This window comes from Cuculus canorus, chromosome 18, assembly GCF_017976375.1.
Source record: "Cuculus canorus isolate bCucCan1 chromosome 18, bCucCan1.pri, whole genome shotgun sequence".
Taxonomy (NCBI): Eukaryota; Metazoa; Chordata; class Aves; order Cuculiformes; family Cuculidae; genus Cuculus; species Cuculus canorus.
The window spans coordinates 6,215,717-6,239,697 of NC_071418.1; the positions used below are offsets into that span (position 1 = coordinate 6,215,717).

At 55.4% G+C, this 23,981-nt stretch overlaps 2 protein-coding genes across 3 annotated transcripts; both read left to right on the forward strand.

Annotated features, from left to right (window-relative positions):
- The first annotated feature begins 3,118 nt into the window (after positions 1-3,118).
- On the forward strand, positions 3,119-6,052 carry SSTR2 (somatostatin receptor 2). Its single transcript, XM_054083699.1, has 2 exons — positions 3,119-3,188; positions 3,699-6,052. Exon 2 carries the CDS (start codon positions 3,761-3,763, stop codon positions 4,874-4,876), a length of 1,116 nt encoding a protein of 371 aa, XP_053939674.1. The 5' UTR covers positions 3,119-3,188; positions 3,699-3,760; the 3' UTR covers positions 4,877-6,052.
- Positions 6,053-12,870: 6,818 nt separating this feature from the next.
- On the forward strand, positions 12,871-23,198 carry COG1 (component of oligomeric golgi complex 1). Of its 2 annotated transcripts, XM_054082936.1 has the most exons (15): positions 12,871-13,169; positions 14,017-14,261; positions 15,134-15,315; positions 15,656-15,826; positions 15,934-16,087; positions 17,109-17,319; positions 17,449-18,237; positions 18,513-18,659; positions 19,614-19,775; positions 20,095-20,222; positions 20,807-20,915; positions 21,378-21,487; positions 21,598-21,673; positions 22,050-22,089; positions 23,046-23,184. In XM_054082936.1, the coding sequence occupies exons 1-14, from the start codon at positions 12,912-12,914 to the stop codon at positions 22,065-22,067; spliced, it is 2,760 nt and encodes a 919-aa protein (XP_053938911.1). In that variant the 5' UTR covers positions 12,871-12,911; the 3' UTR covers positions 22,068-22,089; positions 23,046-23,184. The 2 variants fall into 2 exon arrangements, with proteins under 2 accessions (XP_053938911.1, XP_053938910.1); XM_054082935.1 differs by lacking the exon at positions 22,050-22,089 and having other exon boundaries at positions 23,046-23,198.
- Positions 23,199-23,981: the final 783 nt, after the last annotated feature.

The window sequence follows — 23,981 nt, forward strand, 5'->3', positions numbered from 1 at the left end:
GGGTTATATTGGCTGTCGAAGCCGTGTGGGAAGAGGCCATGCATTTCGCCTATATCCAGCCCTGCCAGTAAATTGCTTTTCAGCACAGTGGATGCTTCCCAGGCTAAAGGACAAAGAGGAGTTTATCTGCCAGCACCAAACCAGCTGCTGGAGTAAGACAATGTCTCTCCGAACCAGGGACCACCCAGAGGAACAGATCAGACCCTACACCAGGCTATAATGCAACCCTAAGTCTAGGCAGAATATCTTCAAAAGGCTCAAGCACGGCTCCCCAGTTCAGCTGGCAGCTGCTGTTGCACACCTCGTTGGATGGATATTGGCTCAGAGCAACCCCTTAATAGAGTTCAGCCCATCATTTCATTAGTCTTGTGGACTTTTAATGAATATCAGATCTGGTTTTAGCCAAATGAGTTTGCTGGCTGAAGTCACATAGCTCCTTGGCCCCTGTATCCAACACCAGCTCCCCATGGAGGTGAAAGCCCAGGGTAGAGGGTGGCTGAAGCCCTGAGGCTCCACAGCAGCCCTGTAACCAGTAAGAGGCATCCCAAGATCCCTTTGCTTCCCTGCCCTGGCCGCCCACTGCTCCAGCTCCCTCGGAACAGAGGGAAGAGGATGCTCAGCACCACGCTGGGCACTGGGAGAGCCGTCAGTGATCCAAGGTAAGGGCAGGGCAAGGCTAGGGCTACCTGACCTGACGGGCCACAAACAAGGCTTGCCGACAACAGGGGCTGCATGCCAAGGGACCCCAGGGATGGATGTGACAGTGTCACTTATTCAGGGGAGATACGCAAGGAGGCAGCACTGGAAATGCACAGAGCAAGGCTTTACACTGCCCTTCCCGCTGCCAATGTGCCTTTGAGGGAAGGGCACGGTCAGGACATCCCTTCTGGGCACAGAAAGCAGCCAAAAGACGATAAAACTGAAAGGTCACAAGGCATCAACTCCCTCTCCTGTGCTACGCTGTATGCTACACTCCCTTCTCCCCAGCATCAGGGACAATCTCGGCTCTGCCTGCTCCTTTGCCTGTGTTTCCAGCAGGCAGCACAGCATGGTCTCCTGGTCCATGTGCAGGCACCTTGCCTGGAACAGCATCCCAGGCAGCTGCCGTCGGGGCTCACACAGCTGACACAGAACGGGACAACCCAACCCCAGTGGGCAGCACACAGCAGAGACCCAAATCTCCCATCCTCATCAACCAAACTGTCTTCCTTTCTGTCCTCTCTCCTCACACACATTTACTGGGACATTAATTTCCCCATCATTTATTTCAGGAGAAGCTTTTTTTTCCCAGCGTCCTAAAGATTTATGAGGCTGATTATGATTCTTGCTTGTGCTCCAGGACCTGGTGTCTTCAGATCCACCTTGGGAAGTGGATGGCTAAGTGCAAACGAGAACCCTCCGGCCCCTCTTGCTGCAATCAGCAGCCTTGCTCCAGGCTCTTTGTTCCAAGTCACTCTTAATTTCCTGGTTTCTATTGTCTTTTTGATAAGTGATGGAAAAGGGAGGGGGTAAGAAATAGCTATTATTTAATTGCTTTCAAGATCTCAAACAAACCAGAGCAGAGGTTATCTCCCCCAAACCTCTCTTTTTGGTCTTCCCCTTCCAGTCATCGTTACTGGGTAACTGCAAAGGGAGAGGTTGCGGTAGTGTTGTGTAGCCACCCATGTTGTGAACTTCCCCAGAGACCTAAAAGCTATCACTGCATCACCTTCCCACCTCCCCCAGGCTGTACCAAGCCAGTAAGGACCTGACTCGGAGGCAAGGTGCAAAATCCTGGAGCCAAGATACTCCCAGCTTCCGTAGAGACACTGAGACTCTCCAACACACCTTGGGGGGTCTCCAAGTGGGGTCACAGTGTAGCCGTCACACTGTCATGGCCCTGCCTTGTCCATTCAACCTCAGTGACCTTGGAGACACCAGAAGCTGAGCCTTTTGCACCATTGCTGGAAGCAAAATGTTGCTTCTGCAGCAGGAACAAGGCCAGGGCTGCGTGAGGAAGAGGAAGGAGCCAAGGGATGCATGGCCTTGTGAGGTCTCTTAAGGAAGCCTGTGAATACAGGCAGATCCCACCACCCCTCAGGGGGAACCACAGTCTCTGCATCTACACCACCTGCTGCACAGCACCTCCAGCCCACACCCTATGGCACCTCCTCATGAGCCTCTGGGTTTGGACACCCTTCGCCGTGCATCAACATCCTCTGTGAACAGGAGAGGCTCTGTTCCCAAGCACAAAGCCTGGGGTGCATGGGCAGCTGGACCGTCAGGAGCAGCACCCAGAGGTGCTTTGCGGCCAAGGTGCCCTGCTTGGCTCACCAGGTGCTCGCAGGGCAGGGGGCACAGCAGGGTGGGCAGAGCAGTCAGGGAGGGCAGAGAAGGGAGGGCAGTGGGGAAAATACGGGCAGAGGAGAGCAAAGACAAGTGGGCAACAAAGGCATCACAGGCATCGCAGGCAGAGTAGAGGGGCAAGGCGGGCAGCAGGGCAAGAGGGGGCTGAGCAGCACAGGCAGGGCGGGCAGAGCAGGTTGGGCAAAGCACAGTCATAAGCATGGGCTGGGTGGGCAGCAGAAGCAGAACAGCACAGGCAGGGTGAGCAGGGAAGGGTGGGCAGAAAGGCGCAGGTATCACAGGCAGGGCAAGGTGAGCAGAACAGTGTGGGCAGTGAGGGCAGAGCAGGCAGCAGGCAGGGCAAGGTGAGCAGGGCAGGGCTGGCATCACAGGCAGGGCAGGGTGGGCAGAGCAGGGGGCTAGCAGGCAGGGCAAGGTGAGCAGCGTGGGGTGGACAGCACAGGGTGGGCATCACAGCCAGAGCAGGGTGAGCAGTGTAGGGTGAGCAGCACGGGCAGGATGGGCAGAACAGGGTGGGCAGAGCAGGGCGGACAGGGCAAGGTGAGCAGGAAGCACAGGGAGGGCAAAGTGGGCAGAGCAGAGTGGGTCCCACAGAGAGCGCAGGCTGAGCATCACAGCCAGAGCAGAGCGAGCAGCCGAGGGGCGGCATGGCGGGGGGGGTATGGCGGGGGGGGCATGGCAGGGGGGGGCAGGCGGGGCTGTCCCCGCCCCGGGCCCGCAGAGCCGCCCCGCGTGGGGCGGGGACAGCCGGTGCGCTGGCTCGGTGGCGGAGCCGAGCGGAGCGGAGCCGAGCGGAGCGGTGGGCGCTGGCGGCTCTCCCCGCTGCTCCGGGCACGCAGCAGGTGAGCGCTCGGGCAGCACCGCAGGGACGGGGGTCGCTGGTCCCCTACCCCGAGCGCATCCTCCGGGGGACCCGTCCCGGCTCGGGGTCCCGGTCCCGGCTCCAGGAGGGAGGGAAGGAGCTGGCATCCCGCCGCAAGGCAAAGCAAGGGAGAGGGTTTCCCCCGCACTCGGTGCTGCGGGCATCCCTCGCACACCCTGGGGAGAAGGTTTCCCCCGCACTCGGTGCTGCGGGCATCCCTCGCACTCCCCCACCCCACCGCGGGGACCCCCCAGTTGTGTTTCGGGGACCCCGAGGGCTTGAGTGTCGCCGCGGTGGTGTGTCCAGCCCAGGCTGCTCACCATACACGCTCTGGAGAGTACGGAGGTGTTTTGGGAAAAGATGCTCCTAGGGTCATCTCTCCCGCGGAGCATCTCTCCCGCAGAGCTCAGCAGCAAAGTGGGCAAATCCTCCCCAGGAATCCCTTGATTTCTATGTATTCTCTAATTTCTAGAATCTTCTCTGTCCCCAGAGCCAAAGAAAGATGACATCTCAGCTCCTGTGAGCCAGCAGTGCCCAGGGACCAGCAGAGCCATGGAGTTGGAGTACGAGCTGCCCAATGCCACCGCATTCTGGTTCTCCCCAGCTTCCCCCTTCGACAACTTCTCTGTGGAGGCACCCTCGAACGCATCGCAGAACGCCACGGGCCAGCACTTTGACCTGACCAGCAACGCCATCCTCACCTTCATCTACTTCATGGTCTGCATCATAGGGCTGTGCGGCAACACACTGGTGATATATGTCATCCTTCGTTATGCCAAGATGAAAACCATCACCAACATCTATATCCTCAACCTGGCCATTGCAGACGAGCTGTTCATGCTTGGCCTGCCCTTCCTGGCCATGCAGGTTGCCCTGGTACACTGGCCCTTTGGCAAAGCCATCTGCAGAATCGTCATGACAGTGGATGGGATCAACCAGTTCACCAGTATCTTCTGCTTGACTGTTATGAGCGTTGACCGGTACCTGGCTGTCGTCCATCCCATTAAATCTGCCAAGTGGAGGCGGCCCAGGACAGCCAAAATGATCAATGTAGCCGTTTGGGGCGTCTCCCTGTTGGTGATCATGCCCATCATGATTTATGCTGGGGTCCAGAATAATCATGGCAGGAGTAGCTGCACCATCATCTGGCCGGGAGAATCAGGTGCCTGGTACACAGGCTTCATCATCTATGCCTTCATCCTGGGTTTCCTGGTGCCTCTCACAATTATCTGCCTTTGCTACTTGTTCATCATTATCAAAGTCAAGTCCTCGGGCATCAGAGTGGGCTCTTCCAAGAGGAAAAAGTCTGAGAAGAAAGTTACCAGAATGGTCTCCATCGTGGTTGCTGTCTTCATCTTCTGCTGGCTCCCCTTCTACATATTCAATGTCTCTTCAGTATCCATCCTGATCGTGCCCACACCTGTCCTCAAGGGAATGTTCGACTTTGTGGTTGTCCTTAGTTACGCCAACAGCTGTGCCAACCCCATCCTTTATGCCTTCCTGTCCGACAACTTCAAGAAGAGCTTTCAGAATGTCCTCTGCCTGGTCAAGGTCAGTGGCATGGATGAGGCAGATCGGAGCGACAGCAAGCAGGACAAATCCAGGCTCAATGAGACCACAGAAACCCAAAGGACCCTGCTCAATGGTGACCTGCAGACGAGCATCTGAGAGGATAGCGGGGTTGTCCTTCCTTCGCTCTCCTCTCACCACCTGCTCCCAACTGGCAGTGACATGTATGGAGTCGGGGCAGGAGTGCCAGTTTAGGGGATGGCGGTGCGGACACAGATGGGTGGTGAGGGTCCTTGGCTGGGCTCCTCCGGAACTGCTGGCAGGTTGGCTTTCAAGTGCTGAGAAGGATACGGATCAAGAGATGCTGCCTCACCAGAAAGACAAAGACAACTTGTAGCAATGCAGTGCATTTTAAACACCAAAGTGCTACCATGGGCCACAGCCATCGCTGAGATGGCTTTGCTGGTGTCACCCTGGGGGCTAGTTGGCTTTGGGTGCTCTGCCCCAGAACGGATGCTTGCACATGGACACACACAGAGCGAGGTGACCTCAGGAGGAACCAAGGCCACAGGCATGTGCCAACACATGTGCCATTATGGAGATGCACCGCCTTATAGCAGAAACCTGGTGGGAGCTCCCTGGAGAGTCCGAGCACACTCCCACAGCCACCTTCCCCGAGGAGACAAGGATATTTGGGGCTGCGTTTTGCCCAGCTTATGAGTTACTCCATCACCTCCCTGCTGCCATTTGACTGCATCAGCTGCAAAAGCTGTCCTGCCCAGAGGTTGCACACCGGGATGGAGGCGTCCATCCTGCGGGAAGCAGCTCTGTCACCTCTGCAGCTCTGTCACCTCTGCAGCTCCTCTGGTTCCACCATGCTACTACCCTGCCTGCTCCAGCCCCACCATCTCCCACTGCAGGAGACCCCATTCCCTTCTCCTGCTATGACGTCACCTGCCCACAGGTTTTCTCCTCGGATGAAGGATTTCTCCAGTAGCCGCATCTGCTCCGTGGTCAGTTCCAGGCTGTGCCGGCAGCTGAGACCGCTGCTGTCCCCAGCGAGCTGTGGCCAGGCTGGTTGAGCAGCCACAGCACCATCACCTGGCACCAGTCTCTGGTGGGAAATCCTTGGAAGCATTTAAAGAGCAGAAAAACACTGTAGGGGGTTGGAGCACCCTGACACCAGCTGCAGCACATCCCACTGCCAATGGCTCCCACACCTGGGTGACACCTGGGCTTATTCTGCCCTGGCCACAGCTCTGAGGATCGCTGGGGCTGCTGGCCCCACGGTGCACAGGGAGCGAGCATCGCCCGGTGACAGCCCTGCTCCTTCCAGGCAAGTCACACCGGAGAAAGGGGTGATGGAGAGGATGGGGGACGGGAGGTGGGGGGTGCCGGAGCCAAAGGGACAGGGCAGAGCAGATGACAAGGCTTCCAGTCCCAAGCTGTAAGAAAGAACAGAGCAGCATGTGTCCAGCCCCCTCCATCCCTCTCCTGCACCACAGCACGGGAAAGAGGGGGACATGGAATGTAGCACATGGTGTTAGGAGTGGTGGGTCTGCCTCGGTGTCTGCTGTGTTAGGCTTATCAAGTCCATTCTGGAGCACTCGGCTCTGCTGCTGCCTCTGCACCTCTGGGTCAGCACACAAACCCGGGGCTCAGGAGCCCTGAGCGCCTGCTCCTGCCCCAGCAAAGCTACCCTCCTCAGCCAGTGCAGCAGGAGCAGCGGGGGGGGGGAAAGCCCAGGGGAGCGGGAGAAATGCTGTCTTCCTGCCAGAGCACCCAGAGCAGTTTCTATGCCAGAGGCCAGCCCCTGTTCACAGGCTCCTGCTCCAGAGCTGAGCCGTGGGAACACAGTAGTTTCAGTGGAGAAAACAGCCTGGTCTCACCCACTCTCCTCTTCCCATTCCCACTCTCACATCCCCACAGCAGCCTCATTGCTGGCAGACATGGACCCTTCACATCATGCTGCCAGCGCGGCAGGAGGTGAGGTGGAGCAATGCCCACAAGGTGCCACTGCTTTGGGGTGCTGCCTTGTTAAGCTCAACTCAATGAGAGAGCTCTGGGAGAAGTTTTCCCAAGGCTCTGCCCTGCCTCTGCAGCAAGCCCTGCCCAGGGCATCACACACACCCAACTGTGCCACCCCAGCACCCCTGCCAGCCCCTCAAAAAGACCTCAGAGCTGGGCTTGATGCCTGCTCCCCGGCACAGCTCTGTTGGACACTGGCTCCCACACGGCAGCGCCAGCATTGGGAACAGGGCTGAGGGGCTTTCACAGAGCAAAGCAGAGCCTTTCCAGCATTTGTTTGCTGCTTCTCCGAGGAACACACATCTGCGTTCGAGCACACAGAGGCACCACGCGTTATCAGTGCCGAGCAGGGTATCGGTGCTGAGCAGGCACCTGCTCACCCAGTGCATCCTTGCACGGGTTTCATTAAGTAAAGCCAAACCCCGTGCTCAGAGGCAGCACAGGCTGCCCTGCCGATGCTGCAGGAATTCCAACGCGAGCAGCGTGTCATGCTACAGGGCTGGTGATGGCCAGGGCTGGTGCAGTCAGAGCCCTGTTAGAATAAGGCTTCAGTGTCAGAGCTGCAGCACTGCATTAACTAGGCTCTGGGTATTTCATGTTTGGTGGGCAGTGAAGGAGTTATTTGTGTGGAAAGCAGGGGAGGTGGTGGGAAGAGGGGTGCGTTCAGTCCTGCAACCATCGCACCCGCCAGCACTCACCTGCAGTGGGCTCAGAGTAGGACCTGCCGGCAGCCAGCTTCACTCTGGTCCTGTCTGTGCAAGCCCTGCCACCAACACCGGGACCGATGGGGTGGGGAGATGCCTGTTCCACGACACAAACCCAGAGGAGTCTCCAGTAGGAATCCCTGGCTGGGAGCATCTCCTCTCTGTGCTGGATTAATGTTGAAAATACGGAAAGTGCAGCTTTCTAGCCCTGGGAAGGACCTGTGTCCAGCACTGTGTGTGTCCAGGTCAGCTTTATCCTGGCAAAGCCCCCCAGGCAGTGACCCTGCTGGCAGCTCAAAGCTTGCAGGGGCGCTGTGATCTGAAATATCCTATTCCCTCACTTTGCACCCAGGGGCTCTCTTGGGCTGGAGATAACAGGTGAGGAGCAATGGGCATGGGGGGCTGCCACCAAGATCCCAAAGGCCACCAAGCTGGCATACAGCAGGAGCACAAGGAGGGTCCCAGTTGGTGCCAGGGCACCCCACGGCTGCCCTGCTGTAGCTCACCCTTGGGGAAAGGGTGGTAGAGTGAAACGTGCTGCCTCGGAGGAGCAAGAAGGGAAGGGAGCAACAGCCACAGCCCAACGCTTGCAGTAAAAGCAGCAAAATAAAACCTTCTGCTGGTTCATTGCTGGCTAATAAACAGCAGTGCTGTTGCTGCTGCGAGTCACAAAGTTTTCCTTCCCAGCCACTTGATTTTAGTGGGAACTTGACCTCATATTGGTTGTGTTCTGAAAAGCCTCACAGGGCTGCTGGCAGCATAAAGGGAAATCTCTCCCAGTTATTGCAGAGCGAATGGGCTGATCTTGCAAGTGCTGGAGTGGCTCCACTGCTACTTCACACACAGACTGTTCCCAGGCAGGCGAGGTTCATTACAGCTCCTGCCTGCCGGGCTGGAGCAGCAGGAATGGGTTTATCCCAAATCAGAGGTGATGGGAAGCAGAGATCTGGGTGTCCTGTAGAGCTTCCCGGTATGCCAGGGGCATGGATTGAGCCCCACGCTCCATCAGAGCAGAGCTGTGTGCACAGCAGTGCTGCCTCAGCTGGGGCTGTCACCAGGGGTGTCCCCAACAGGTCGCTCTTGCAAGTGAGTGGTGGTCTCAACACCTGCGTAGCTCCCCAAAGCCCAGGAGAAACCAACTCCCCCACAACTCCGCTGGCTTCCCCCTGTGCAAACGAGGAACTCCAGAAAAACCAAGGGTTGGTTCCACAGCTCACCCGAGCCCCCACAGGACTGACCTGTGTGGAGGCATCCTTGTTGTCCCAACTTCCTCAGCCCTTGGAAGCTGCGGATGTGAAGCCCGGCACTGTGGCTGCGTTGAGCATCGCTGGGATGGCCAGTGCCGCTCCCACCCCCCTAGTGGTAAAGAGCTAAACCCAGTTCCAGGGTTTGGACCTGGAGCCTTCCTGTTGCATCTCTACAGCTCCTCATACCAGCACCAAAGCTGCCTTGGACTTCTTTAAAATAATGATCTCCTAATGATCTCTCACGGTCCTGTCTCTGGAGGGCTTCCCAACTCTCCGTCCCAACAGGAAGAGCCTTGTTTTTGATGGACACTACACGGAGAGGTCTCTTCCCTCTTCTCTCCCTGGACCTGCACGAACACAGGTGGCCTCGCAGGCAGTTGTGCAGCCAGCGATCTCCAGCCAGGTCCATCCCTTGCAACGAGAGGTCCCAGGCTCTGGATCCATGCTGCTGCTTTAGAGCAGAGCTCAACTCTCACATCTCTGGGGGACGTTTCAGCCCTTGCTGTGAATGAACCAATTTCAAACCGCTCAGGAAGAGCCTCCATCCCCTCTGCTGGGGCTGCAGCAGCTGCACCCCTGCCCACAGCTGCTCAAAGCGGGGATCACCAGCAAGGCACAAGCAGGGGACACAGCAGACCCCAAAACAGCACCAGATCAGAAATGAGAGCTGCTGCTTCCTGACCCAAGGACACCTCTGCTCTTCTCCATCAGCGACTGCCCCCAAGCCTCATACCTGTGTCTCCTGTCAGATTTCAGCCTCCTCCCTCCTTGCTCCAGGACCCAGACTGCAAGAAGCCAGGGCAGGAGGACAACCAGGCTGCAGCTGAGATCCAGGGGAGCCTGTCTCAAGCCACGTCCTGACCAGAAGGAGAGGAGGGATGCAAAGCCCCAGCCATCCCACCCTACACTGTGTGGCCAAGAGGGAAGGAGTGGGTGGTTGTACATATATGTATATACTGGATATGCCAGCAAAGGGATTTGTCTTACTGGCGCTGTAGAGAAACTCTGCAGCCTGTGTTTTGCTGTGGCTGCTGGAGCAGCCCTTTCCCCATGCACGCTGGAGGGAGTGGGACCCAGCCCCTTGTGTCCCCACCTGGGTCCCTTGGCTCCCCCTCACCATCCCCGTGTGCCGTGGGACTGGTGGCACTGTGCAGAAGCCAGGAGGAACCACAGAGGCTGCTCCCACACAATAGGTGGCTCATGCAAGAAGGCACAGAAGGGTGAGTTTTAGTCTCTACTGAACACAGGAGCCCTTTCCTGCCAATCTGGGACTGTGGTGATCCGGGGGTTGTCGCCCCAGCAGCACTGCACCATGCTCCCACCTCCTGTACATATATTCCTCTGTATCCATAGCTGTGTTCCGTGTAGTGTGTGTGGGTCTGCTGTACAGCATGTGCTGACTGGAACCCACCGGAGAGTGTTCCTCTGCTTTGAGTCTTGCTTTCTTCCTCCATAGCCATTGTTTCTCAGTGTCTCAGTGCGGAGCTTCCTGCAGCGAAGGCTCCCGACTGCCACAGTCTGTGCCATGGGGGGGAGTTGCAAATGGGGTGGGAGGAAAGTAAAGGAGTTTTCCTACAGTTTCTGACTCTGTGTGTGTGTGTGTCAGAGCCGGGCAGGAGCAGTGTGGTGTAACAAAGGCTTGGATTCTTCTGTGGGAGAAGAGGCACCAGCCCTTGGGTTCCACCGCAGGAAGAGTCTCTCTCCCAAAAACAGTACTTCCCGGAATCCACTGCCCTGTTGGCAAGCAACACACCCGGTTCTTCACTTCTGGGGTGGTCTGAGGTTCAGAGGGTCCATGCAGCAGGAGAGCTGCATTTCAGAAAAGGAACAACTTTCCGCAGCAAACAACTCTCCATGGGGAAGGTTAGGGTTTGAGGCTCCCTGTTCAGAGTTGTCCTTTTCTGGAGAGTTTGCCTAGACTCCTGCATTTGCCCTAAAACCCTACAAGATCACTCCCCAGTCAGCACAAACTTGGGGAGCTGAAGTATAGGCACATTTGTGCCAGATTGAACCCCAAATAAATGGGTCACAGATGAAGCATGACCACAAATACCTCTTAGATACAAAGGGTCACACAAACTCAGTCTGAACAGCTGGAAGGGAGAAGCTTCTCTTCTCCACGTGGCAACAACCTCCAGGATGGTTTTGGTGAGATCAGGGCATGTAAAGGGCCATCACTGGAGGTTTCATAGAATCTCTAGGTTGGAAAAGACCTTTGAGGTCATCAAGCCCATGACAAGGGCATTGGAACTAGATGAATCTTTGAGGTCATTCCCAACCCAAACTATTCTATGATTCTAAGTCCAGTTTAACCCACTTGAGAGACTGGCATTGGGAGAGGGTGTGCTTGGAGAAGAGGCACCTTACCAGGGAAACACAGTGATGTAGAGGAATTGGCTGTGCTGTAAACCAAAAGTCCACTGCACAGGACAGCTTTACCATCAACAGCCTCCACGCAAATAAACCCATTCACTCCAAGACACTGATTTTTTTCCTTTTCTCCCTCCTCTGGTTTGTAACACAAACAGGGTTTTATGGGATGTGAATATCCCAACAGCCTCCACACCCACACTCTCCGGTTACCCCTGCACCTCCTGTGGAGCTGGATGCTCTCCTGCCTCTCAGCAGTGAGCAGCAGGGAGCTAGGGCAGGATTTTCCTCTGGGAACAGGCGTTTGTAAGAAAGCAATTACCACGCTTGCTGCTCCACTGCGTTGAAGCTGGCTGAGTCAGCATTAGGTGCCAAACAGGTCCATTGGCTCCAGGGAGTTCTTCTGGTCAGATTGAGATATAACTATACATAGGCCCAGGTTCACACACAGGGATGGCTCTGGGTTTCTGTCAGAAAACATGAAGTCTCTACACAGAGGCTGGTAGGAGAAAGGCAATACCAAAGCATGCTGCTTTCATTCTGCCTCTGCAGGCTGGAAATACAAGAGATTTCCTTTTAGCCAAGAGGAAAGGAGGCTGAGGGGAGACCTTATTGCCATCTCTAAGTTGGTCTTTTGGTTCCTAACAGTTTCATTCCCGCTGTGCCCCCTGCAGATACACTTTAACCCTCTGTGATTTTGCCAAACCTGAGCTAGGGGAGCACTTTGCTATGGAAATCAGGGCTGGCAGCGTGCTGCTGGAAGTGTTTTGGGGGGAAACTTCAGGGTGTAGAGTGGGGGCTGTTGGACAGGAGCTTGGCATGGCTTGGCCACCCTCAGCCTGGGCAGAGCCCACCCAGCCTCTCACTGCCCCCATTCCTAGAATCACAGAATGGTTTGGGTTGGAAGGGACCTTAAAGATCATCCAGTTCCAACCCCCCTGCCATGAGCAGGGACAACTCCCACTGGCTCAGTGGGTTCCAACCTGGCCTGGAACACCTCCAGGGATGGGGCAGCCACAGCTTCCCTGGGCAACCTGGGGCAGTGTCTCACCACTCTCATGGTGGAAAAAATTCCTCTTTATGTCCAGTCTAAATCTGCCCCTCTCCAGTTTGTACCCATTCCCCCTCATCCTATCACTCCAAGCCTTTGTGAACAGTCCCTCTCCAGCTTTCCTGTAGCCCCTTCAGGTACTGGAAGGTCGCTATAGGATCTGCTCGGAGCCTTCTCTTCTCCAGGCTGAACAACCCCAACTCTCTCAGCCTGTCCTCGTAGGGAAGGTGCTCCAGCCTTCGGATCATCCTTGTAGCCTCCTCTGGACCCATTCCAACAGCTCCATCTCCTTCTTATGTTGAGAATTCCAGAACTGGACCCGATACTCCAGACGAGGTCTCACAAGAGAGGAACAGAGAGGCAGAATCCCCTCCCTCCCTGCCGGCCACGCTGCTTTGATTGCAGCCCAGGACACGCTTGGCCTTTTGGCAGAGCCCACCCAGCCCCAGGGTGCACAGAGCCACTGCGGCACCCGCAGGACGCCGGGCCCGCCCCATTTGCCCAGGAAACATGCAAAACATTAAGGAAATAAACATGACAGCGTGTGCTCTCTCCTCCCCGGGCACCCTGCCCTACACAAAGATGGACACCACCGCAGGAGCGCCATCACCTTGCCCGGCTCCAAAATGGCGGCGACGGCGCCCACCCCCTGCCCGCCCCCAAGGTGGTGGTGCCGCCTACCCCTGCCCGGCTCCAAGATGGCAGCGGCGCCCGCCCCCAAGATGATAGTGCCAGCCCCTGCCCGGCTCCAAGATGGCGGCGGCAGCACCGCCCACGTCAGCGGGGCCGCGGCCATGGCGGCGCGGGGCGCTGAGGCGGAGGCCGAGGCGCTGTTCGAGACGCACACGGCGGCCGAGCTGCGGGCGGTGGAGCGGCAGCTGCGGGCCGGCATCGAGCAGAAGCGGGAGGAGCTGCGACAGATGGTGGGCGAGCGCTACCGCGACCTCATCGAGGCGGCCGACACCATCGCCGAGATGCGTCTCAGCGCCCAGCGGCTCCTGGGCGCCGTGCGGGGCCTGCAGCGGGGCGGGGCGGCGCGGCGGGGCCCGGCGGTGAGGGGACCCCTCAGTCGCCCTTCTTCCCCACCTCTTGTCCCACCCAGCCCCCCTTCCCACCCCCCTTTTGTCCCCCTCAGCCCTACTTCTCACCCCTCTAATCCCCTTCTTCCTCCCCTTTCCCCTCCCAGCCCCATTTCTCCCCCCTTCTCCCCTCCCAACCTCTCTTTCACCCCTCTTTCCGCCTCTCGTCCCCTTCTTCCCCCACTTCCCCTTTAGCCACCCTTCTGCCCCCCTCTTTTCGCCCGCAGCTCCCCCTTCTTTCTCCCCCACCTTCTGCCCCCTCTTCCCCTTGCCAGCCCCCCTTCTTTCTCCCCCCTCTTCCCCGCCAGCCCCCCTTCTTTCTTTCCCTCTTCCCCGCCAGCCCCCCCTTCTTCCCCCTCTTCTCCTGCCAACCCCCTTCTTCCTCCTCCCTCTTCCCCGCCAGCCCCCCTTCTTTCTTTCCCTCTTCCCCGCCAGCCCCCCCTTCTTCCCCCTCTTCTCCTGCCAACCCCCTTCTTCCTCCCCTGCCTTTCCCCGCCAGCTCCCCTTCTTTCTCCTCCCTCCTTTCCCCGCCAGCTCCCCTTCTTTCTCCTCCCTCCTTTCCCCGCCAGCTCCCCTTTCTGCCCCCCTTTTTCCCTCCCAGCATCCCCTTCCCCCCTTTTCTCTTCCTCTCCCCTTTCCTCCCCATCTTTTCACCCTCAGCCCCCTTCTTTTCCCTTCAGTCTCCCTTTCCCCACCCCATTTCCTCCTAGCCTGCTTTTCTCTTTCCTTCTCCCACTTCTCCGCCCACCCCCAGGCCTCCCTTCTTACCCTCCTCTCCTTCTCCCCCCTGCCTTACCCCTATCTTTTTCCCCCCTTCCAGGCTCAGCCGCCGGCTCAGGACAGCTTCTACCGGGCAGCAGCACAGCTCAAGCTGCTGCTGGAGGTCCCTGAGAAGGTGTGGGGGGCTGTGGAAGCCGGCCGGTTCCTGCCTGCTGCCCGGCTCCACCTGCTTGGTGGCCACCTCCGCCAGCAGCTGCAGCTCGATGCTCCCCGTGCCCGCTCCAGCCCCATCCTCGCCCGCTTCCCCATCCTCCTGCGACAAGTGGCTGCTGCCAGCCACCTCAGGTGAGACAGCCTGCCGGCCACAGCTGGCCCCACTGTGGCCACCACAAAGAGATGTTGTACAAGGAAGGTGAGGGGACACGCTGAGTGCCCCGTCACTGGTTAATACCAGGCTGGATAGGGCTTTGAGCAAAATGGTCCTGCCCATGGCAGTGGGCTTGGACTAGGTGGTCTTCAAAGGTCTCTAACCCAAACCATTTCATGAGCCCATGACCTAAGATCCTACTGCTGCCCCAAGGCTCTCACTGCCAGCCACGCTTCCCTGTGGGGCAAGAATGCCTTGTGCAGTCCCAAAATACCCAGATAGTCCCATTTCCATCTGGGTAAAATAGCATTCTTGCTTGGGTTATCATGTGAGGACATAGATCTGTTAGAGCAAATGCAGAGGAGGCCGCAAAGGTGATCCAAGAGCTGGAGCACCTCCCATATGAACTCAGGCTGAGAAAGTTGGGGTTGTTAAGCCTGGAGAAGAGAAGGCTCCGCAGAGACCTTGGAGCAGCCTCCAGTACTGCAAAAGGGGCTACAGGAAAGCTGGGGAGAGGCTCTTGATAAGGAAACACAGGGACAGGATGAGAGGGAACTGTTTTAAGTTGAAAGAGGGAAGATTGAGATGAGATCTTAGGAAGACGTTTTCCTGTGAGGGTGGGGAGGCCCTGGTGGAGGCTGCCCTATCCCTGGAGGTTTTCAAGGCTGGGTTGGATGGGGCTTAGAGCAATCTGATCCAGTGTGAGGTATCCCTGTCTATGGCAGGGGGGTGGAACTTGATGAGTTTTGAGGTCTCTTCTAACCCAAACCATTCTATAGTTCTAAAACTGCAGCCGAGTGTCTCACTTAAGCACCAAGACCAGTGACTATGCCTCTTTTTCCCTTGATAGATCCACCATCCTGCAGGAGAGCAAGTCCTTGCTGAAGAGCCAGACAGTGTCAGACGAGGCAGTAGCAGAAGCCCTTTGTGCCATCATGCTCCTGGAGGACAGCTCTCCACGCCAGGCCCTCGCCGACTTCCTCCTGGCCAGGAAGTTGGCCATTCAGCAGCTTCTCAACCAGCCACACCATGGTCAGTACAATGGGCTGCCTACTTCTGAGGGTCTGGGTAGCCACCTTTGCTTTATCTCCCTCTTGCTCTGCAAGCAAGGGAGTCCCATAAAGCTCACAATGGTGGGGACACAACCACGTGGTGCTGTCACTGGCAGCATTTTGCCACAGCAGCAAAACACCCAAAAAACCTAACAGTGCTCAGGGCTTTACGCCAGTCCTATCTGCAGTAGGGAAGCAGGCAGCACCTGGGACCGAGTCCTTTGCCCTGCAGCCCTTCCCTGGAAGGTTTCACTGGAGCCACAGGGCTGCTTCCACTTCTGCGCAAGGGGCTGCCTCAGCTGAAAGGCATTTCTCTGCAGGTGCTGGTATAAAGGCTCAGGTGTGTTCACTGATGGAGCTGCTAACCACTACACTGTACCAGGCTCACGCTGTCTTCTACACCGTACCTGAAGGGATGCCACCAGATCCAGCCCTGCCCTGCGGCTTGCTCTTCTCCACCCTGGAGAGCACCACAGGCCGGCACCCAGCAGGTGAGTGCCTGGACACCCTGGCATTCACCCTCTGCCTGCCCAGCGATATACAGGCAGAAGGCCACCCTACTGCTAGGCTGATTCCCTCCAACCCCATGTGCTTCCAGGGCGAGGTGGGGTTCTGGAGGATGAGGTGAAGCTGAGCAGTTGGTTCAAGTACCTCCCAGAGTCCGTGGTAGAGTTCCGGCCAGCCCTGCGGACCTTGGCACACCCCATCAGCCAGGACTACCTCAGAGACACGCTGCAGAAGTGGATCACCATGTGAGTGTGACAGCATCCTGTTTTGCAGGGCTCTCCCAGACCACCCACCCCTCTGCGCCAAGGCAGCAGCACAGAGCTAACCCACTCTTTATGCTGCTAGAACTGCCAGCCAACAAGCGCAGAATAAATCAAAAGAAAATCCTTACCTGGCTCATTCAGCTTTTGCTCCAGCACCCTCCTCCTAGGCCTCCCAGCTATCCTGAGCTCTCATCCAGCTGTGTTTTCCTTCAGAATCAACAAAATTCAGCTTATAAAGTTCACTGCATGAGGCTGTCCAGCCCCTCCCATACTGTGCAAACACAGAACTCACTCTTGCCCAGCCATCCTCTCCTTTCATGCAATTCCTGTTTTGTCCATGAGGGTGACAGAGCATTGCAACAAGGTACCCAGGGAGGCTGTGGAGTCTCCTACTCTGGAGATCTTCAAACCTACCTGGATGTGACCTTGTGCAACCTGCTCTGGGTAACCCTGCTTTAGTAGGGACTTTGGACTGGATGAGCTCCAAAGGGTCCTTCCAACCCCCACCATGCTGCAATTCTACCCTTGCTGCCCTGTCTTGGACTGTGGGGGGCAGCCAGAGCTTCTTTACACAGCTTCACCCCTTCCCACCATGCCTTGCCCTGTTGCCTGACGGCCCTGGCAATCCTGTCATTATCCAATGGGAGCCAGCTGGTCCCTGCTGTCAGCTGCAGCCCCCCTAGGATGTGCTTTCTGGCCATGTTTTCCCAGAGTCCCTCTCGGCATGTTGGCATTCTTGGGGTGCCACACTCCCAGCTTCAATGCACATCACAGCCCAGAGTCCTGTTGGTGGACTTGTGGCTTTCCTGCAGGCCCCACTGTGGGATCCAGGGTGCAGCCGCCTCGGTGAGAGGCTGAGCTACTCTCAACCCTGCAGGTGATTCTGCAGGCAGAGCCTCTTACCAACAGGTTGAGAATTCCCTCACCTCAATGTGGCTGATGTTCTCTCCTGCCTCTCCTGGGGCTGCGAGCATGTCAGACTGAAGTAAAACGTTGCCTTCAGGTGCAGCGATGACATCAGGGCTGGAGTCAGCAACCTGCTCATCTATGTGAAGAGCATGAAGGGCCTCGCTGGGATTCGAGACGCAGTGTGGGAGCTGCTCACGAGCGAGTCCGTAAGCCAGAACTGGGAGGCTGTGTGCCGTCGCCTCTTGGACAAGCCGGTTTCCTTCTGGGAGGAGCTGCTGCAGCAGCTCTTCCTGGACAGGCTAGAGGTGGGTGCTCTGTGCCCCTCTTGACTCCATCCCCTGGTGCCTGTTAGCAGCGCTAAATGTGCATTTTAAGTGCTGGGTGGCAGGAGGCACATGTAAAAGCTGTTTTTTTTTCTCCTGGTTCTGTTCCAGACACTGACCAAGGAAGGGTTTGACTCCATCTCGAGCAGCTCCAAACAGCTTCTCACCTTAGCCTTGCAGGAACTTGAAGTCAAATCCAGCACCTCTGCCCTGAACAAGCACATCCAGTTTGAACAGAATGTGGCCCTGTTCCTGTGGTCCGAGAGCTCCAGCGACCTGCCTTCCGACGCCGCTTGGGTCAGCGTGGCAAACCGCAGCCACTTTGCCAAGAGTGGCCTGTCCATGAAGGCCCAGGCACTCACGCCGTGTGTGCAGAGCTTCTGCTCGGCTCTGGACTCCAAGCTGAAGGCCAAATTGGATGATCTCCTGTCCTACCTTCCCACAGACTCTTCAGCCACCAAGGAGGCTGCTCCCGTGGTGCAGCCACACTCTGCCTTTGACCGCTACGCTGATGCCACCACGGTGGAGGGACTGCTCCGTGACCACTGTGTTGCCTGCATCCACCACGTGCTGGGCTGCATGCAGGAAGAGCTCCAGAGTGCCCAGAGCCTGCTAGGGGGACAAGTGGATGCTCCTAGCAATGTCAGACTCAACGCTGTCCTCTTCATGGCGAGACTCTGCCAGTCCCTGACTGAGCTCTGCCCTCACCTGAAGCAGTGTATCCTCGGCCAGTCGGGCAGCACGGAGACAGCGCTGAAGGAAACCCGCTCCACCAAGAAGCTGGGGAAGGGGAAAGCCCAGGAAGTGACACCTGTGCAGGCCAAGTGGCAGGGCGTGAAGGCAGAGCTCCTGCAACAGAGCCTCTTTGCTTACCAGATATGGAGCTCAGCTGTCACCAAAGTAAGGAGCTCCATCTCTTGTGGGTTTTGCTTCCTTGGGTTCCTGCAGTTCAGCGCTGCTGTTCCCTCGCTGGCTGTTCTGAAAGCTCAGTCAGCCTGCAGGGAGGAGGAGGAGGTGGCGTCCAGTGGGATGGTTTCAAGAAGAATCACTTGGGGAGGAGCAGGGGGATGCGGGAGGCCAGTGTATCTGCAGGCAGGAGCAGGCTGCCTGTTTCCTGGTGCTTCTGTTGGAGCTGTGTGTCCTGTGACCGGTTGCATTTGTGTTTTGCACTGTAGGGTCTGGTTCAGTGCTTTACCCACACGTTGCTGCTCGACACAGCTGGCTCTGTCTTGGCCACAGCCACCAGCTGGGATGAAACTGAAATTCAGGAGGAGACAGAGTCTGGAAATAGCGTAACGTCAAAGATCCGGTTGCCCGTGCAGGTATGGGAAACGTTCCCTTGGTAAACACAAGGAAACGGTCTACTGGGAGGAGAAAAGCCCTGGTGTCCAAAGCTTTGTCAGATGGTGCTAACCTGCCACGGAGTTCGCTTGGTGTTGTGAGCAGAGGGCAAATGCTCTGTGGTGCTCCTGTTTGCTCTTTGAGGTACTTACATCCTAAGGACAGAGGTCAGGGAAGGAAATTAGATGCTTGCTGCTGTGTATTCAATCAAATAAGATTGGCCCAGATCCTGTAAAACTGCGCCCAAGAAAGACTTAATGCCTGTTTTATACAGAGAGGCCCCCAGGAGAGAGATTTTGTGGACACTGAATCCACTGACGGGCAGGGCTGCAGCAGTGGGTCTGTACAAAGCCTAGGAGAACCACGGCTTGCAGCTTTCCATAGGCGTGCTGTGGTGCAGGAAGGGGGGACAAGCGAGTAGTGATTGCACAGAGGGAAAGGAGGGCTGGGCAAGAGCGAGTCCTGTGTTTGCACAGTACAGGAGGGGCTAGACAGGGCAACACCCTCTTGAGTGAACCTTACAAGGTGAATTTTGTTGATTCTGAAGGAAAAAGCAACCAGATGAGAGCTCAGGATAACTGGGAAGCCTGCGAGAAAAGCAAGGAAGTAAATAACAAGCCAGGTAACAGTTGGTCAGAACAGGGTCAGTATGATGGAAGAGGCACAAGCAGCAATTTTGTTCTGACTACACTCGGGTGAATAACTCTGGTAGAAGTATTTCTGGGACTTTTGAGGACTTCAATAGCTGTGCCTCCATAAATAAAACCCATGAGATACTTGAGCCATGCTGTGGGGGCAGGTAGGTCTCAGCAGCAGAACTCTGTGGTTCCTGAGGAAATGGCAAGCTCACTTCACAAGAACTGAAGTGATGTTGGGCTGTGATAAAGCTAGCACAGTTTACAGACCACATGAAAATAACTTGTTTTCTTCAACAGCCATCCTGGTATGTCCAATGCCTCCTCTTCAGCCTGTGCCAAGAGGTGAACCGGGTCGGTGGCCACACTCTTCCAAAAGTCACCCTGCAGGAGCTGCTGAGGACCTGCATGGCAGAAGTACTTGCTGCTTATGAAAAGCTTGTGGAAGAGAAGCAGGAGAAGGTACATGAGTAGGATCAGCCCTCGCTCCAGCTGGCATGGGATGGGAGGGTTGCTGAGCATGCGGCGATGCACGCGCTCCTGTCCCTCAGCACAGAAAATATCTGCCTGTGAGAGCTGGAAAGGGCAAGTACATTCTTCTTCTGCCTCCCCAAAAATGAGGCAAAAAGGGATCAGACTGGTACCAGATTGCATGCTTGGAATGGTTCAGTTCAGCTGGTTGTTTCTTGGTGATGCTGTTTTTAAATGTTCCCCCTGAAGCAGCCCTTTGACAGCCCTCTCTGTGGGCGAAGAGCCCTGTTCCTGACTGTCCATTTTGCAGAAAGCAGACACCTTCCCCATGACCCAGAACAGAGCTCTGCAGCTGCTCTATGATCTGCGGTACCTGAGTATCATCTTGACAGCAAAGAGCGAGGAAGCAAAAACCAGCAGGATCAAGCATGACTCCAGGTGTGGTACAGTTCTGGGGTTCAGATAGTTAAAGTAGTTTGTGGGGCTCTAAAATGATTTAAACCCGAGCAGCTGTTGGGGAATGCCTGCAGGAGAGCGGTGCCTTTGGCCTGGTGGGAGAAGGGCAGTGCAGGCTCTAAGCACTGACATCTTCACTGACACTAAGCTTGTGTTCAGAATGTAGGGGGGTGGGATTCTGTGGCTGAGAGCTCAGAGACAGCAGGCTGGTCCCCTCTGAGTATGCAGTGTGTGTCTGTACAGCAGCAGGGACACCCTCAGAGGATGGAAAAGAACAGTAAAGCTTCCACCCAAGAGTTAAAACCTCCAGACTTGAGACCCAAGGCATCTCTCTCCGAGACGTACTGTGGGGAGAAAGTTCTTTTGCAGCAGCAGCAGCCACGTTGGGTTTTGTAATAGCTGGAAACCCTTTAGGCTGCTGCTTATCTGCTGAGTAATTCCCATTTTGCTCAGTCACCTCTTGGGGGCAAGTCCCTCAGGATTTTGGATGGCCAGTGAAGCCACCCCCTTGCCATCAGCAGCCACCACTAGGACATAACCCCTGACAGGCTCCACTCTGCTTGCAGGATCGAGAAGGTGACCGACTTCCTGGAGGCACACATAGATCCCTTTGACCTGGATGTTTTTACTCCACACCTGAACAGCAACCTTAATCGCCTGGTTCAGCGAACCTCCGTAAGTTCAAGGGAAAGGAAGGGATGGATCAGGAAGCAAGGATGCAAAACACATTTTGAAGGGCAGCCAGGGTGGCTTTAGAAACTGCTTCATGCCTAAAGATAATGACTGTCACTGCCTCAGAAACAGGAAAAGCATTTAATGCCAGCTGAAGATAAGAGGAGCTGGCTGAGCTAGCTGCACTGCACGTAATTGTGCATGGAGTCGACTGAACTTTATCTTACAGGACTCAGTGGAGCCTGTGCAACACTAATTGGGTTGAGTAGTGCTGAAACAGGTCTAGAACTCAACTGTGGTAATAACAAGCAGTGCCAATTAAGAGCAAGAGTTAGAGGGGGAAGGGAGACTATGTTCATACTTAAACCTGATCACCAATGGCGTGGCAGCAGACTGGCTAGCAAGGCACTGTGTAGTCAGCTCTGCAGCTACCCCAAACCCAGACCGCTCCCTCATGCCTTCTAGGTTCTCTTCGGCTTGCTGACCGGGACAGAGAACCAGTACACGAGCCGCAGTGGTGCTATGAGCTCCCAGGAGCTCCACAACATCTTGCCGTTGGCCTCCAGCCAGATCAGGTAAGGCACTCGGCTCTTCTGCACTTGCTCACATCTCTGGGAAGCCGGTCTGGGGTCTGGAATTGCTGCCCCTCCATAACCGGCCATATTTCTTTCTTCCACCTCTTCAGATTTGGACTTCTGCCGCTGAGTATGTCGAGCTCACGGAAGAGCAAGTCTGCTACCAGGAGCACAGAAAGAGTTCAGGTTGGTAAAATCAAGCTGTATTAACTTTTTGCCAGCACTCATTCTCCCACCAACAGTAGAGCTTGCAGGAAAGAAGAAAGTAGCCAAGCAGTTAATAGTTAACCTGATTTTTATTTTCGGTAAAATGAGAGAACCATTATGGCAACACAGCATGAGAAGGTTCCAATTTCCCCAAGACCCTCAAAAAACCCCTGATGACCCCTGCATTTTTGGGGTCTGCTGCTCTGTGGTAAAACAGGCAACAACCGCTGTGAGAATGCAGTGAAGACTTACACAGATGAGGCATTTTGAGATCGATGCATAAAAGACAATTCATTTAAAGACAGTTGCAAGGAATGCTGAAGAGTGCTAGCTAATTCTGTGAACTCCTTTCCAGTGGGATGCTGACCCTTAACTCCTGATGAAGCCTGGCTGGGGTATTTAAGCCTGTGTGAACAGAGTGGCTTGCTTCTCTTGCAAAGGCTTCGTGTTGTCCTGTTTCTGAGTTTTATCAGTAGACAGCCATTATGGCTAAAACATCTGCCTAGATGGAGTTCTCTGTGCTGAGGATTGAGAGAGCCAAGGAATACCTCACTGCTGCAGGAAGCAGTAATTAGTAATCAGTTTTCTTTAGCTATTATTAACCTGATAATCCATCTATGAGATGTCTTTTCAACAGGGACAGAAAAGTAAAGGTCTGGTTTTATCAGAGCAGAGCATTACGCGAGATGCTAATGTTTCCTCTGCAGCTCTTGCTCTCTGTTACTCAGAAGCTTTAAGGACCAGACAGAGTATAAGGGTTCTGTAAAAGCCCAAAGCTTCACAATAAAGGTATTCCTTGCCTCTTGCACCTCAGCTGTAGTAGAGTGTAGGTGTGTGGTGTTTTGCTCGCTCCTGCTGCTCCCCTCACCTGCTGTGGTGGCACACGTCTGTTCTGCACAAGCCCCACTTCTCCGAATCCCTGACAAATGCTTGCTCCTCCTTTTATGCTAAAGCAGTTCTGTGGAGGTTGAAGTCCATAGTTACTCAAGAACAGCTCTCTGCAGGGCAACAGCCGTACTCCTGCCATACTGTTACCTCCTTGCTCCAAGAGCAATAGCCCCCCCCCCCGCACTTAATAGTTTGGCGTTTTTTTAAGCATTGAATGACCTCTGAAACGTTACCTGTTGGTGACAGCAGCAAGGCGCTGTGCTGTGGCCGCTCAGAACTGCTTCTGTTTGTCACTAGGCCCCAGAGGTGACACAGCTTAGGCTGTGGGCCAAGCTCAGATTGCCTGGGAAGAGCTGTTCCACTGTAGCCCACGCCTCCTTGCAGCTACTGCAGATGAGGGGATGGAGTAATTCAGAGGTACAGTGCAGTAGTTACTGATGCTTCTGTTCTTAAAAATGCCCAGGTTCCGCCTCCTGCGCTCACAAGAGTGGAAGATGAGGCATCGCGCCCCGGCTCGCTGTTCAGGCAGCTCGTAACCGAGGATGAAGATACAGCTGCATCTTCGCTCTTCAAGCTGGGATGGCTTTCTGGCATGACCAAGTGATGCAATAAAACATACAGCGTTTGTCTGTGTACTCCTCTCTCTCCTCTGGGCAGGGACCGGTGATGCTTCTGGTACTGTCCCAAGAGCAGTACTTCTCCATCCTGTGCCAGGTTGCAGCGTGCCACTTGAACCAGGCACAGCTCAGGCCTGTCCTGACCCTCTGGCTGCTGGAACAGAGGTGTAGCTACTCTGTCACCTCCTGTTTCTTAGAAGTTATTAGCCTTGAAAATCAAATTAAAGAAAATAAAAAAACCCAACCTACACACTGTAACAGAAAACAAAAGATTTCACAGCTAGAAATGGGTACTGGAGCAACCTAAGATTCATCTTCTGCAAAAGCTGCTCCTCTGGCTACTCTATTCTTTCCTCTAGAGGCACTGCGATCCTGCTTCATGAGCCCAGCAGGCTGACAGTCCAGCTGCAGCTGCCTCAGCTTCCCTGTTTCTAGTTCCGCATGTTTTGTTTTCAAGACTGCAGCAGCACAGATCAGCGAGATACAACTCGTCACACACTGAGCTGCATGGAAAGTAGGCATCCAGGGCAGTCCTGAGGGATTCAGGGACTGCACCTACTCTGTCTTTTAACTCTAAATGCTCAAAAAAAAATTATGTTGCCAAATAAATTTTTAACTAGTTTATTGAAATTAAAAAAAGACTTATAAAACTGAAGATGAATGTTTGAGAGAACTTTACATAAAGCAACAAATTGCTAACAAATAGATTTAGGCAGTCGATTGAAGTTGGACATTTTGCAATCCTATAACAGCTGTGGGTTCCTCCATCTCCTCCTGACACG